At 40.1% G+C, this 15,300-nt stretch overlaps 1 protein-coding gene across 5 annotated transcripts in view; it reads left to right on the top strand.

Annotated features, from left to right (window-relative positions):
* The window catches only part of PRDM15 (PR/SET domain 15), a 33,505-nt gene extending 31,228 nt beyond the window's left edge, over positions 1-2,277 (top strand). For all 5 annotated transcript variants that reach the window (XM_048966750.1, XM_048966732.1, XM_048966741.1 and 2 more), the window contains one exon: positions 560-2,277. In XM_048966750.1, coding sequence (XP_048822707.1) covers positions 560-1,036 — 477 coding nt within the window. In that variant the 3' untranslated portion in view covers positions 1,037-2,277. The remainder of the gene's footprint in view (positions 1-559) is intronic.
* The last annotated feature ends 13,023 nt before the right edge of the window (positions 2,278-15,300 follow it).

Genomic DNA, 15,300 nt, shown 5'->3' with positions numbered 1-15,300 from the left:
GAATCACAGAAACACCAAGGTTGGAAAAGACCTACAAGATCACTCAGTCCAACCATCCACCTATCACCAATATTTCTCACTAACCCATGTCCCTCAACACAAAATCCAAATGTTGCTTGAACACCTCCAGGGTCGGTGACTCCACCACCCCCCTGGGCAGCCCATTCCAGTGCCTGACCACCCTTTCAGAGAAGTATTATTTCCTAACGTCCAGCCTAAATCTCCCCTGGTGCAGCTTGAAGCCATTCCCTCTAGTCCTATCACCAGTTACACGAGAGAAGAGGCAACCCCAGCTCACTACAACCTCCCTTCAGGTAATTGTAGCGAGCAAGGTCTCCCCTGAGCCTCCTCTCCTCCAGACTGAACAATCCCAGCTCCTTCAGCTGCTCCTTATTAAGCCTGTGCTCCAGACCCTGCCCCAGCTTTGTTTGCCCTCTATTTGTATGAGTTCTTTTAGTGGCAGTAGCAACATGTGAGCCCATCAGCACTCAGCTGATCTTTCTCAGTGCTAGATACTTGACAGTCAGCTGTGCAATATAAGGTTTCTGTTTTTCCTCAGGTGGTGGTGACCCTTGGTGACCCAAATGTCACAGCGCCGTCCAGTTCTGTTGGACTGACAAATATCACTGTTACCCCCATTACAACGGCAGCTGGAACGCAATTCACAAACCTCCAACCAGTGGCTGTGGGCCACCTGACTGCTCCGGAGCGCCAGTTGCAGCTGGACAACTCCATTCTCACTGTGACGTTTGACACAGTCAGCGGTTCTGCCATGCTGCACAACCGCCAGAATGACATTCAGATCCAGCCGCAGCCAGAGGCAGCCAATCCTCATTCTGTGGCCCATTTTATAAATCTAACCACCTTGGTGAACTCCATTGCTCCTCTAGGAAACCAGATCACAGAACAGCATCCTCTGACGTGGAGGTCGGTGCCTCAAACTGATGTCTTGCAGCCCGCGGCACAGCCAGCGCAGCAGCAGTCAGGACAGCAACAGGTTCAAGCAGAGCAGCAGCAACAGATGTATAGCTACTAATTTATACTTTGAAAATTTGAAGTGGACAGTAGAGACAAAAACACAGGATGTTTGGAAAATTTCTGATAGGATTATTTGCTGGATACCAAACAGAGATGGGAAAGTGTTTATACAATGAAACGTAAGCTAAAGTTGGCATCGCACCCTACAACACCTGTGAGAATCTTGAGGTTCTCACATCATCTCTAAACCTTGCAATGTTTTTAAAAGGAAAAAAAAAAAAAATCAAAACCAAAACCATCACTAATTTAGTACCCCTGCTAAATTGTACTGTGTATTTTGCACTGTGAATTTGGGGCAGTAAGAGTGAGATTTGACAGGAAGCGTCATAATACATCTTAACCAAAGCAGGGAAATAATATGGCACTGGAAATTCAGAAAGCCTTTTAGCCATAACATGACACTTCCTTCCAAGCTGTAAACTTTATACGAAGACCTCGTTGACAGTGAGCTGGAATACACTTGTGGTCAGCTGGTAGAGAATGAAATGTACACAGAAATGGGCGGAACAATAATTGTTTTCTTTCTCCTTTTGGTCCTTCTAACAATATTGGTATAATAGGTGGAGGCTGGGACTTGAGGGTGGGGCTGAGTGTGGCGTGGAAAAAAATAGACCATTTTCACAAGCATTTCCATTTTAGTGATGGGAAAAGCCCTGTACCCGTAACACTGTTAGTGCTACTTGAACCACATAGCTGGTCTAATACTAAAGCAACGTCTGTGGTCTTCTAGTCAAGTCGGAATCAAATCAGTTATGAACTGAAACAAGAATGTGATACAGTTTTATGTAATTTTAAAGAACTGCTCTTTCAAACTTGCTTTTAGCTAATAGATCCGAAGAGTAATTGGTCCTCTTTGATCAAGTTCAGGATGTGAATTTTTTTTCAATTAGTCTTCTTTCATCGTGTAATAAACATTTGAGAAAGTATTCTTTTTTATATATATACATATATATATATATATGCCTTTGTACTTTATTGTGCATTTCTGGTGAATATTTGTGTGAAGGACACTTATCAATATAAGTCATTAATTTTTTCATCCCTGTATTGCCCTGTCTCACAGAAATAATGCATGAATTCTAGTCCATTCTATTTCCAACTTTCAGAGCCTCACACAGTTGTGTGAAATGCAAGACAAAAGAAAGCCTGAAGCATGCTTGGCCACGTGGAGGCAGCATGCCCTAGTGTAGAAGGGGCAAGGTTTGCCTGAATATTGGAGCTGTAAACTAGGGGGTTGGGCAGACAAACCCGCCCACAGCAGAGGGTTGGAACTGGATGGGCTTTAAAGGTCCCTTCCGACCCGAGCCATTCTGTGGTTATGATTCTATGAAATACATCAATGCTGATACAACACTTTGATTCCATTCTCCACATATTGATGTGCAGTCTGGACAGTTGCATGTCAAAAAGACGGTATCTCTCCCACAGATAAGAATGGCTGCTATGAAAAAGAAATTTAACTAAAAATGATTAACAAAAAATAAATAAAAATAAACAGGTGCTGTCTGGAATCCTGACGGCCAAAATTGTCCTACCAGCTGCAGCCGAAGAACAAGTCCTTTCAGGGCTGCAAATTGAGCCAACCTCAGAACCTTACTTAAGATTTTTGCCAGGTATAAAGCATCTGCTGTGTTTAACAGTGAAGATAGATTGATGGTTGTAAAAATCCTGTCTGTGCCTATCATATTTATGAAAATGTTGTATGTATTAGCAAAAATATGAATAGGAATGAGTTTGTCTTTGAAAGTCTGTATTCACATGGACTACCTGACCCCTAAATGATGCCTTAGAATCTCTGCAACAAATCCTTCCAAAGTATAAATGACTGGAAATTAAAGTTAACCTTCCATGGCTTTCCTTGTGCCATATCAACGTCTAGAGGCAACGCTATGCGAGGCTCTGTGTAAAGCCTAATTGCATTAGAATATGTTGCTATTAGGAAAGGATGTAACAAAGGAGTTCCTGGTGACAGATTTTGTGTCAGAGGAGCAGAGCTACTTTGCTGCAAATATCAACAAGTCTATAAATGTCTCTATGAGAGAGATCTAAATTTGATGGGACAGGAATGCGTATCAGAAAGAGAAAACATCTTTTACCAGTGCAGAAACAAAAGAATTTTCCATTCCTTATTTGTCTTCCCCAGATCCTTTTCAAACAACACTCTATGATCACGTTGGTTTTTTTTTTTGGCCTCGCAAGAACTAGAGCTCGATGCTCCTGTATTGTCTGGATTATTCCACCACTGGCTCAGGCCAGGTAACCTCAGCTGTCTTCTCCACAAGCGCAAAACCTATTGGTCATGAGGAAGCTGTCTTTCATTTATAAAATGTGTTGCTTACGTACTTTCAACTTTCTTCCTTTTGCTGAATTTGGTGCCTAATTGGGAAAAGTACATTATAATTTGGCAGGGTGAATGAAAAAAAAAGAGAAATGTATCCTGGATCAAGTTATTGTGGTAAATAAAAGATGGCTATGATCTAATATATATATATATATATATATATATATATATATATTGTATATATATATACAAACATGGAAGGTTACAGTACTCCACCATTATGTTTCTGGAAGATTGTTTTCTTGTCCATAGGTGATAATGCTTTTAAGTGGGATTTTTCTGCCTCAGCTGCAGAGTGAGTACAACTATTCTATGTGAATAGCACTGACGGTAGTATTCAGGAAGCACTGAATCAGTCTGAGCCATTTTAACATGTAATTGCCTGACTATTTGAAATGAACGGTGAGTGGAGGTCATCACTCATTACAGATACCTCTCTGACTTCACAAAACTCCTTTTCCCGATGTGTGATCTTCTGGTTTTCTGTAGTCTTGTACTGACTGTGTCATCCCTCCTGCTCTCCCACAAAACCTGACTCAGGCAAAGCAAAATCCTGCACTTCTGATAGTGAATTAAACAATTATAAAAGGAACAATCTGATTGCACAATAAATGCTTGCATGTTGGTGGTCACATGGAAAAGAAATTTCTCCAGTTTTCTGCTATCCTCCAAATCTTAAGTGATATTCTGCTAAAATATGGAGGAAAAAAATGAAGCTCACCTCAAGCAGGCCAGGCAATAGAAAGTTTTCAAAAAGCTGAACCTTCCAGAACACTCCTTTTAGAAATAACTTTGACTTTCCCTGCAACCTTTGCTGTGTTATCTTACCATCTCTCAGTGTGACTTCATTATTACTACTATTATTAACATCCCCATGAGAACAAAACTGTATCTTGAGTGTGCTGCAATAGGAAAAGTTTCAAAAGAAAGAATATTTTTGGAGAAGTTGGAAGTTAATTCCTTTCCAGGCGGCACTTCCCTTGGAGAACTAGCGAGTGCCAGCTGCTCTCCCAACTAAGCCTTTTGCAAATGAATACCAAAGTTCTACTGATGCTGTTACACCCTGCACAACAAATAAAAATACGTAAGGGATTTGCAATCTAAATTTCATTTGCCAATTTGTTACTAGGCTTTTCATCTATAGGTTATGAAGGTTACTTTATTCAGCCATGTGTTGGAGATTTTGCGTAATGACTGTTCAGTACCAAACTGGAATTATTTGGAGCCAAAGGAGTGATGTGTAGTGCTGTGTACTGTCTTTGTTTATTGGTAAGACTATTATTTAATTGAATGCTGTCTGTGGCACATGGGCTCTGAAGTAAAGGAGCAACAAGGTGCAGAACCCTTCTCTACTAGCGTTTTTATTCTTTTCTGGTCCTCAATTAACATATCAGACTTTTTTTCCTTGAATCACATGGACGTGCTTCAAAAGCAGTAAGATTAGTAGTTACCTCATAGAACTTTGTACCCAAAGTATCCCAAAATATACAGGGAAATGGGGTAGCATCCTGAAATATTTATTCTATAGTTTCTTACTATACTAAATAAAAAAAACAGAGATTTGCATCTTTCTCAGCAGCGGTCTGTGATGAATTTTGTCAGGAAAAGCTACTGTATTAAGTGCCATTACACTCCCTATAAACTTTTGTTTTGAGATGTGTCACTGGAAAAATATTTTTTTCAGAACAGTAGCAGTCAGTTTCTGCATAGACTGCTAAGTTTCTGCACCTTTTCACTGTTTCAGAAATCCTCTGAAATTAAGAACTGGAAAACAGATGATTTTATTTCTATAACTGATTTTCTTATCAGTTTGTCAGAATGATTTACTAGTGCTCTGCACACAAGAAGATGCCTGAATTTCCCACCCTGAAAATTAGGACTGGAAAAAATACTATTCATTCAAATTATAGTCACGTAAAAACTGTGTAGGCATTACCTGAAAACAGATAAGGAAAACAGCTTTATTGGTATTGATTTGTGCATTCTTTTTCAGGAATGATATTTCCTTGGCGTTGTTCACATTATTTAAAGTAATACTGTCACTCCTCGTAATTACTCCTGGCCTTTTATGTGTTATCAGTATAGGTATGCCTCTTGGATAATCCTTAACCTTTTGTATTTTTGGCATATCTGTTCATGGTGGTTGTGAGTGCATTGGCCCAATATGGTATAAAGGCAGAAGGAAACATACTGGAGGAGGATACTGCTGATCTGCACTAAGTAGTAGTATCTGCTCTAAGTAGTTTGGGCCAAAGACTGTACAGCCAAGTGACTTGTGCCTGTGAGATCAGTTGCCAAGATGTCTTCATGTAAGGGGTTTTGCCACGTAGCAAATCCAAAGTTGGCAAAAGGACAACAGCAACAACAAAAGGCATTTCCATAGCATTTGTCATCAGCTCAGAGCGATTTTCATATCCCCAATGCTACTATCATATCAGTGCTACTATCATATCCCCAATGTAAATGGCAAGGTGTTAAGTAAGCAACAGTTACTTCATCAAGCAGTGTAACCATTGTTGGGAAATACCTTTTTTGCTGTGAAATGCTCTGAGAAAGCTGTTCTGGATTTCTTTTCCCCCCTAGGTCATGAAGAACTATTCTGATTCCACTGCTGCCAGCTAAATAAGGCAGACTTCAGTCTCAGCTGGAATAACCATACAGAGATCCTGCAGTACAGCCTAACAATGGCTGATGCTCTGGATCATTTTCCTAGAGTTCAAGCTCACTGTTCTAAATTTACCTTCCTAAAGCCAAGCTGAAAGGGGCAGAAAGGCAATCTTTTGAGAGTGGTAGGAAGGTGAGATTCCTCCAAGAGACTTCAGCCTTACTTCTCAAAACTGTAGTGTAATGCTGTTGCCTTTGTCTTATCCATGAGCTGTTTTGACCAATTAACGTCTGGCTGGTTACAGTGACTCAAGAACAGCTGATGTCAAAAGCAATTAAAATTACTGAGTTTAGGCATTTATTCCATCTAAAGCAGAGTTTTTCAATTCTAATGTCCTTTTGCCCTCAGTTGAGCCCTTTATTTTTCTGTTTACAATTAGATTTTGATTCTAGAAAGCTTTGAAGGTGTTCGGTAATTGTAGCAAAAATTAAATGGCTATATAAACATATATTTAAAAAAAAAATGTAGTATTGGCAGAATGAGAGGTTAAAATTGGCAGACCCAATGGTACTAATTTTCTGCGAGTTTCCATCCTTCTCCTACCCATGTGAATCTAAGGTTCTTGCTGTGACACTGAAACAAGGAGATAGCACATACTGTGGCTGATTTGCCAGAACGACCTGCATAAGGTCTGACGAGCTGGGTGTTGTTAATGAAGCCAGATACCAGCTGAGTTCACCTGCCTTCTTCTCAAGCCCTGCACTCATTTTAGTATCTTGTCCTCACGTAGCTGGCACTTTCCACTGATCTCAAAGGGGAGTGGGCATCTCTGAGCCTTGTACCCACAAATTTCACTGGAAAGAAAGATGAGACTGGGACATGAGGGGCAATAAAATACACTGGATGTATAATTAGATGAAGGCAGAGAAAACACAGACTTAGCGTGCTGCACAAAATTGCATAGTAAGTTCTGGTAGATGCAGTCCTGTTAACTAAATATTAGTGATTGCTGTGTTCAGATGATTTTCTCTAGAAGAACCTACAAGTGTAGAGGGGAAAGCATTAATGTGTGCTTAGTTTACCATAAATTAAATGCAATGGTAAAACACAGCGTGTTATACACAGGAACATGCAGAAACCAAAACGCAAGATGCACAAATGATAAGAGAATGGAGCAGGTCCACATTTCATCACTTCTGGAAAGAGCTATAGCACACTTGTGGGCAGAATTTTCTCAAGACTGAATGTCCTTTCTCACGCACAGAAAAGACCTGCTCTGTCATGTATGTGCTACAACATAAGTTTGACACGAGGGGGATTACAGTAGAATAAAGAGGGCTGCTTTGCAATCAAAGAGCAAAACAACAACAACAAAATCAAACGAGCAGATTAAAGGAAAGGGTGGGGAAATTCTTATCCCAGCTCCTTGCCAAGGAGAGGGAGATTAAAGTAAATAAATAAATAAGGTAACAGCGTGTATGAGTTCTTTTGCTCTTCTTTCCATACCCATGCCTGTGTTAAGACCCGAATGTGAGCTTTCAAGGAATAATTGTTTTTGCCTCCTTGCTGTACAAATGGCATCTGCACCCAAGGGTCCTGGTGACCATGCAGAATTCCTCAGTATGTTTTCAAAATGCATATGGGTAAAGTTGGAGCTATGTGTACAAAGGGTGGGGCTCTCTGGGGGCTGTCTTAGAAAATGAAAACACTTCCATTGCTGTGAAGTCTGCACTGATGCAAACAGAAGGCTTTTGCTGAAGAAGCAGTGGAACCCGTGGACAAAGCACCATTTATAAAGACGGAAAAGAGAAAAGCTCAGATTGCATAATCAGAGAGAAAAATGAGAAACTTTGTCCTGGAGGCAAGCGCATCTATTTCTCATTCACTCTCCTCCCTCTTCCACTACTTTTCCCATGAAACGCATGCAAATCCCAACAGGCAGTAAGTTTTCCTCCAGGCATGATATACCTGTGTGGTTGTTCAGGTAAGGAGTGGGTTGAAGAGAAATAGATACGAGGCGTTCCTGGCTTTAGCCTTGGAAAAAAGTGGCGTTGCAGGATAATTCAGCCAACCCTGAGCGCACTTCTAGCTCAGAGATAGCTGCTCTAGTTATATGCTATACACACCGCCTTCTTAATTAACTTCGCCTTCCCTCAGAGAAGCGCACTAGCTCTGAGGGGACGCGACCCTGCCGCCAAAATGGGGGCGGCTGCTGCGCAGGCGCACTCGGCTGTCACGCGTGTTCGTACCGACCTGGCGCTGCCGGGCGGTGGGGCTGTCGGTTGGGTGGGGTGGGGCGGCCGAGGGGAGCCCAGGGACGTCGGGCGAGTCTTGCCACGGGTGTGCTTTTCTGTCAGGTTCAAGGGACTGGGATTGTACTCGCGGTAGTATTTTTCTCGTGTTTCATGCGGGAAGGCGTTCTGCAGCACTGCTGGGGAACTAAATTGCAGTCACAGTTGTTTGAGATGGTGATTGTGGGGCTGTCACTGGATGGTCGTAATGAAAATGTGACAGCTTGTGGCTTCTGGTAAGGGGTCTGCCAGCTGCCACCATATGTTCTTAAAGTACTCAGTAACTAAAAATTAAAAAAAAAAAAAAAAAAAAAAAAAAAAAAAAAAGTATAACTTAGGAGGCCATAACCTTAACTTTAGTTTTTACAAGGGAAATTTACAACAACTAAAATTTAAGTTCTTCTAAAAAGATTAGGTGAGGGTTCCTGGAAGCAAATTGAAGAACTGTGAGTTGATACTGCCACGTGAATGGGAAGAATGCTCCCGTGTAGGAAAATGCACAGAGAACTTTTGTGATCACTTTACTAAATATTTGGAAGAGTCTCTGTAGCCCCTCCTGGAAGCAGCAGGTCACTCATGTCCCATCTGCCACACAGATTACATTGCAGTTTTGAAGATTACTTCCAAACCTCGCTGATATCTATAACCTCACTGCAGACCTTTGTAGCCTTGCTGGTGCCCATCTGCATGAAGCACTCAGACGAGGGTTTTCACTTGCTCTTTACTTTAAATCTGATTATCTTAATCACAGAATGGTTAGGGTTGGAAGGGACCTCACAGCCCTCCCACCCCAACCCCTGCTGTGGGCAGGGCTGCCCCCCCTCAGCTCAGGCTGCCCAGGACCCCATCCAACCTGGCCTTGAGCGCCTCCAGGGATGGGGCACCACAGCTTCTCTGGGCAGCTGTGCCAGCGCCTCACCGCCCTCTGGGAAAGAATTCCCTCCTGAGATCTAACCTAAATCTCTCTTGTAGTTTTAAACTGTTCATCCTAGACCTCGCCTTAGATTTTTCTTGATAAATGTTCATAAAATGGAAAGAGACTGGAAAAGTGATGTCATGAGAACTGAGGATTTTTCCAGTGTTAGGTTCTCAGCAGATGCAATTGTCTAAAATGGGTTTTGGAAATTTGTTTTTGACTGGCACAGCGCTTCCCCTTTAGGTGACTGAGCTGGTGCTTAAGCATTTCAAGTTGGAAGTAGCGTGTGTACAAATCATTATAGAGAAATGGAAACTTGATTGGTTGTGTGGCGTTTGCCTTATTTGGTTGCAGACACAAGTGCTGTTTTATGACTGGGGTTGTATTCTACATCTATCAAATGGTACTAAGTATACTTAAAAGGAAAACAACAACAAAAAAAATCTGATTCTGCAGAAAATTATAGCCGGTCCCTGTGGATGTAATAGCAATAATATACCAGGCTTTTAAATGCAACTATTTTGGCTCTCGTGTATCCTGCTCTTTATTCTTAACGCTATAATCAAGTGTAATTACAGGTGTAGACATTTTAATTAAAGGTGGATGAGTTTTAATTAAAAGTGAAAAATACAGAATTGAACCAACATTAACAACGTTTGTGTGACCAAATCCCAGGAGTATCTTAATATATACCTAAGAAAAGTACTAACTTTTACAAAATTTTCTTGTTGAATATATGAAGTGCTTTTCTATAATAAGTTATTCAATGTACAAAGCGCACTGTTATTGCTATGATTTGAGACTGTGCCTAATGTGATTGCCACTGAAATTTGCAAGTTTTACCTACCTCATTATCAGTAGATAGAACTGATCAGTTTCTGTGCCACGCTAACCTGCAGATCATGAGGCTACTACAAAAGTAAGTGCTATTGGTTTTGCCACTGTTGTGGCACAGTGTTGCAGATTTCATGCAGTTTTTTTGTAACAAGTTCCTTTCTTGTGTTTAGAACGGTACCAGTGCTGGTGAAGAAACTGTGCATTTGGGGCAAAGCATCCCAGAGGGCTGATCACATAGGTCCATTTCCACAGTTACCACACCAAGCTGAAATGCATAGGCTCTCAGTTACGAGCACAGCCAGTGATTTGCCAGCACATCTGCTGAGCAGCTGGATCTGGCATCAGCTGCCAAGGACCTTGGTGGAGTTTGTTTTCAAGTGGGAGAATCAGGTGTTTCTAGGGTCAATTAGAAATGGTTTGTTTGTTTGTTTGTTTGTTATTTTTTATTACTGGGACAGAAATCATTTGTAATAAGCTGTTGATGTGTGTCCCGTGTTCCAATTTGGCCCAAATTGATTCCAACTAGAATGGTTTTGACTGCCTATTGTTATCCTGTATTAGAAATGATTATCCATTCCATTTCTTATTGTGCTATTTTTATATGAAGTGAACTAAGATGAGTAGCAGCTGTTGTCTTTATTTGTTTGTTTGTTTGTTTGTTTGTTTGAGTGCTAACATAAACTGTGCTGCCTATATAATTTTCTTTCTGCTTCTTAGCAGTGTTTGCTCCTGATCCAAAATGGCCCCACAGTGATACGACATTATAGGGAAGCACTTTCCATGTCACTGTTGGATTCAGAAGCTTCAACTTCAGATCCTGTTTTTCTATTATCTATGACTTTTTTCATATCAAAGTTGTGATAAAATTAATTTATGACATCAACTATGCTTTTTGATGTTATAAACAAACATTATTAAGGATGAAAATATGCCCACGCAAGGGATCATCAGTCTGATGCTGCTTTATATATTGTATCCCTCACTTACACACTGTTAGATTAAAGTACGTGTAACATTAGAACAAATAAACTGCAACAACAGAGTGGAATTATTCTTGTTTCCTGATGGTGATAATAGCCCATGCTTCATTTTGCTCATCTTCTGTTTACTAATTCTAAAGTTATTTCTAGTTTCTTCTATATATTTCAGCTTGCAGATTACTTATGGCATGGCATACGAACAGGGCGAGTGTCTGTTCACCTGTGCGTTATTACTGAGAAGAATGTCCAGAGGTATCATTTGTCTCTTTTTGCTTTGCGTTTGGTATATCTAGACCCAAAAAGGCTTTAATTTCTTTCATTATTTTTACTTTTCATGAGGAATCACATTAAAAAAAAATAAATAAATCTTTGGGTGAAGTTTATAAAGAGATGATTCTCAGAAAGCATTATTTACGATAACTTTTGGATGGCTTGCATAGTGTGGCTACAAAATGCTGTTACAGTTATGTCTCATAGCTCCTAGAAATTGCTTTTCTTACAGTGATTATTTTCAAGTTTCTGTGCTTTTTAATGAATACCAACCAGCCTTTATTTTCACAGTGCAATAATAATCCATATATTTTTAAAAAATGAAGGAAAACCTCAAAGCCCTCAGGAGACCGATTTTGCTGCATCAGAAAGCACAGTCTTCTGTAAAAACACACTTTAAAAAGAAAAATTTTCACATTAATTGATTTCATGTTCTGTTTTTCATTTCTGTTAAAGGGCAGTCCGCAGCATTTTGCTAAATATTTTGACAGTGGTTTTATTTTTTAAGTTCTAACTTTGTTGTGAATTTTATTGTTTGAAAGAATGTTTCTCAACTTAGTAGGCCTGCTAGACAAGACCCAGCAGGTGGGGTAGGGCACACTGGGAAAGAGGACTGTAAGTGCAGGGGAAACCTGCTTACATTTCCCACCCTCCTGCAAATATGTTCCCACAGTTATGAATATAATTCTCCTATACATCTTTCCCTGTCTCTTTTCATGCCTCCTACTGTGTTAGATTTCATTTCTCCAAAGCTACCACTCCTGGCGACAGCCCTCCAAACTTCTATTTTTACATAAAGAAATATCCAAGAAAGTTTGAGTAAAAGATTTAAAGAGATGATGCCAAAAAATAAAGGCAGATGTCATCTCCACATGGTTACTCTCATGACAAGTGAAGAGGCTTTCTTTCCATCATTGTTTAGGTCCATATGGTTAGTTGGTTCACCTTAATATGCCTGCACATTTTGATATACACAGGACCTTGGATCTCTCAGATCATGTTTTGAGCCCTTCAGAGGACATAAGAGCTTGCCTTCTCCAGGGAGTTATTGTGAAATAGATTGGAGTATGAATTAAAAATGCAGTAGTTTGCTTGCATCGATCCCTTGTGTGAATGCTCTCTTCTGCACAAAGAATGCTTTTAAAAGCTCAATAATTTAATACAGTCTTCTAAGATTAGGGTGCTTACAAGCATAATAAACAGTTTTTGTAATTTATATAGGCATCTTAAAAAGGTAAAACTGTTTAGATTTGAATCAACTATACGTTATCTGCAGTGGCAGTATCAGCTCAGGGAGTTTCATTTGTTTCCCATTTCCCCTGCCCAGTGTTAAAGCCAGATCAATTCTGATGAAAAAGATACTGTTAAAGCCAAATCAATTCCTTGTCCCAGTTCAACGTGTTGCTTTAAAAATTTGGGCTAGTGTAGCAGAGGTTAAGGGGTTACATTATTAGGAAATTAGAGAGTTACTTTAAATTGCCACTGATGACAGTATGCAGTTGAACAACACCCTATGCAACTGAAGAAGGTGCAGTACCCAGCATACTTTCACTACAGCTGTGGATTTTTGGGGGGTGAGGCAGAGGCTATTTAAGATTTAATCCCCCTTTCATGTAACAACTGGCTGGTGGAGTGCTGTGTCTCTAGCATCTAACGCAGTCTAATAATTGTGTGGCCTTCCTCTTTCTGTTGCCCTCATAGCTTCCTGGTGAGCAGGAGCAGGCAGAAGTGAAGGAAGGGGAGAAGATGAAAATATGCCAAAAAAAGAAGTGTCTTAACATGTTTCCCCCAAAGAACAGGTAGCGTTCCCTCAATTAGTCCAGACAGAGTTCAGCTATTTGATGGTAGGTCTAAATTCAGGGTCTGGTTTGTGTGGGATACTGTAGAATATTCTACATTTTTTTAATTGATGTAATTTTCTTTGGGCTGGGGTAAGTTAATTAAATGTTACTGCAACATTTACTGGTGTCTCTTTGGTTTCTGAAGACAATTCTGTGCTCCTGTTGATTTCCTGCCAAAACTCTCTTGCCTTCTCCATGCTTCCTGTTGGTTTTTTTCAGGTTACTTCTCCAGAGTGATTCTATCAACATGTTGCTCACCATGCTTATGCTACTGAGGGAAAAACTGTTACAGTTCAGAAGAAAGCTCTTCATTGCCACTGGAAAGGCAGTTCATTTAAAAAAAAAAAACCTCAATATTGAAAAAACTTTCTCTGCAGCATTTATTATTAACTTCGTAGTAAATATTACATAGGAACTTGTGAGATCTTCAGATATTTTTTCATCTATCTTAAATAGTTGTGGAAACACTTCTGTTACATAGGATCTATGGTTTAGGTAGAACAGTTCATCACCCAAGGACTGAACGCGCTCAGCTCCCAATTAGTTGAAGCTGAGAAAGGTCATCACTGAACAAGGCTGGCTTTCTCCATAATTCATCCTGTGAGTCTTGGTTTGTACCATTCAAGCAGACTTTTCATTTGTATCCTACCGGTCAGGACCATGAATATTTCCCTCACGTTAATCTTTGATGGTGAGCTTACTCACTGCTTTCCATCATCTCTTTCCTTCAAATCAAGAGAAGAGCACCTGTTGCCATTCTAGTTCTTCTCAACTCTGTGGTGAGAAAGAGCATTTTTATTATGTTGTCTGTGTTGCTAGCTACCTCTTGTGTTGAAATTACTGTCGTGGCTTCAAAGCTGATGTTCTGCCCTTGGCTCTGTTGTAGAAGCTGCATTCCACTGACAGTCTTTCATAGCAGATGCCTTTATTGGTTGAGTAAGGGCTGAAGTATGGGCTGCGATTTGATGTACGTGCCATTCAGCTTCAGATTCACAAGGTGGATAGGCAGAACCTGTCAAGAAGACTTTGTGCTGAAGAACAATGAGACAATTTGTTGGACTCTGGTCCTGGAACAGATTTCATTCTGTATTGTGTCAATAAAGTTCAGATTTGATTGGAATCCTCTTTGTGATCCCCCCAGATCTTTTTAATTTATAGGTTAAAGTTACATTTTGAATTAAGTATTCACTGCCGTGATGGCAAAATCCAATCAGCAGATGTAAGGCAGTATCGATTTGTTTCCTTTCTATACTGAGATCAACTGATGACAGATGAACTTTTTTTTTCCTTTTTTTTTCCTTTTTTTGGCAGGGAAACTCACTCTAATAGCCTGACAGTGTAGAATCTGTAGTACTTAGAGGAGAGAAAATATCACATCTGTGACACTGAACGTTATGATTCCAACATGCTGTTGAATGTCCGGTAATAATCTTATTTCCTCATTGTTGGCAAGGTGAAGTTTTAGGATTTCCTTTATCTTTGATGTGGAGTCTGGTGCTCCATCCCTTTACTCAGCACGTCAATCTGAAACTCAGAAGTCTTTTCCAGGAAGTTAGTGTGGATCTGGGTTGTTTTCAACCCTATTAATCTGTGGAGGGAAAGCCCCATAAGTGACAGAAATGCATCTACTTGGTTGAATTAACTAGGTGAGTCCTATCTATTAAGTTACTTTTGTTTTAATTTCTGAGACCTAAAGATATCCAACCTATCATTGAGTTTGACTCATGACCATTTTCGTGCATCATCTGCAAAAGAATATCTTGTGTTTTCTTAATTCCTGTTCCTGAATTTGAATTTAGTCACTTATCTCAAGACTTTAGGTCCAGGCTATTATCTCACCTCCCTAAAAAAGTGGTTTTCTGCATGGCTGTTATCTTTGCTAGGTAGATGAGAGTCTTGTGGCTGCTTCTCCTTATGTGATGTGGTAGGGTATTCCTTCACATCCTTCTGATGTTTTCTGCTGAAAGAACTCCTTGAGCTTCATTTATAGTAGCACATTAACCCACTAGGCCCTTATGTGTCACATGTTGGTAGCCAGTGTTGTAGGATTGTGCTCTTAAGGCTTGTTCTATATTTAGACTGTTCCCAATTCAAGAGATCTGAGGATGTAGCTTTTTATGTACTGTAAGGATTGTTTGTGGATAACTGATTGCTTTTGGCTAGCCACTATGTAAACGTGTA

Source organism: Lagopus muta, chromosome 1 (assembly GCF_023343835.1).
Source record: "Lagopus muta isolate bLagMut1 chromosome 1, bLagMut1 primary, whole genome shotgun sequence".
Classification (NCBI taxonomy): domain Eukaryota; kingdom Metazoa; phylum Chordata; class Aves; order Galliformes; family Phasianidae; genus Lagopus; species Lagopus muta.
Note: the sequence above shows the minus strand (reverse complement) of the source record. Positions and strands in the feature narration are given on the sequence as shown.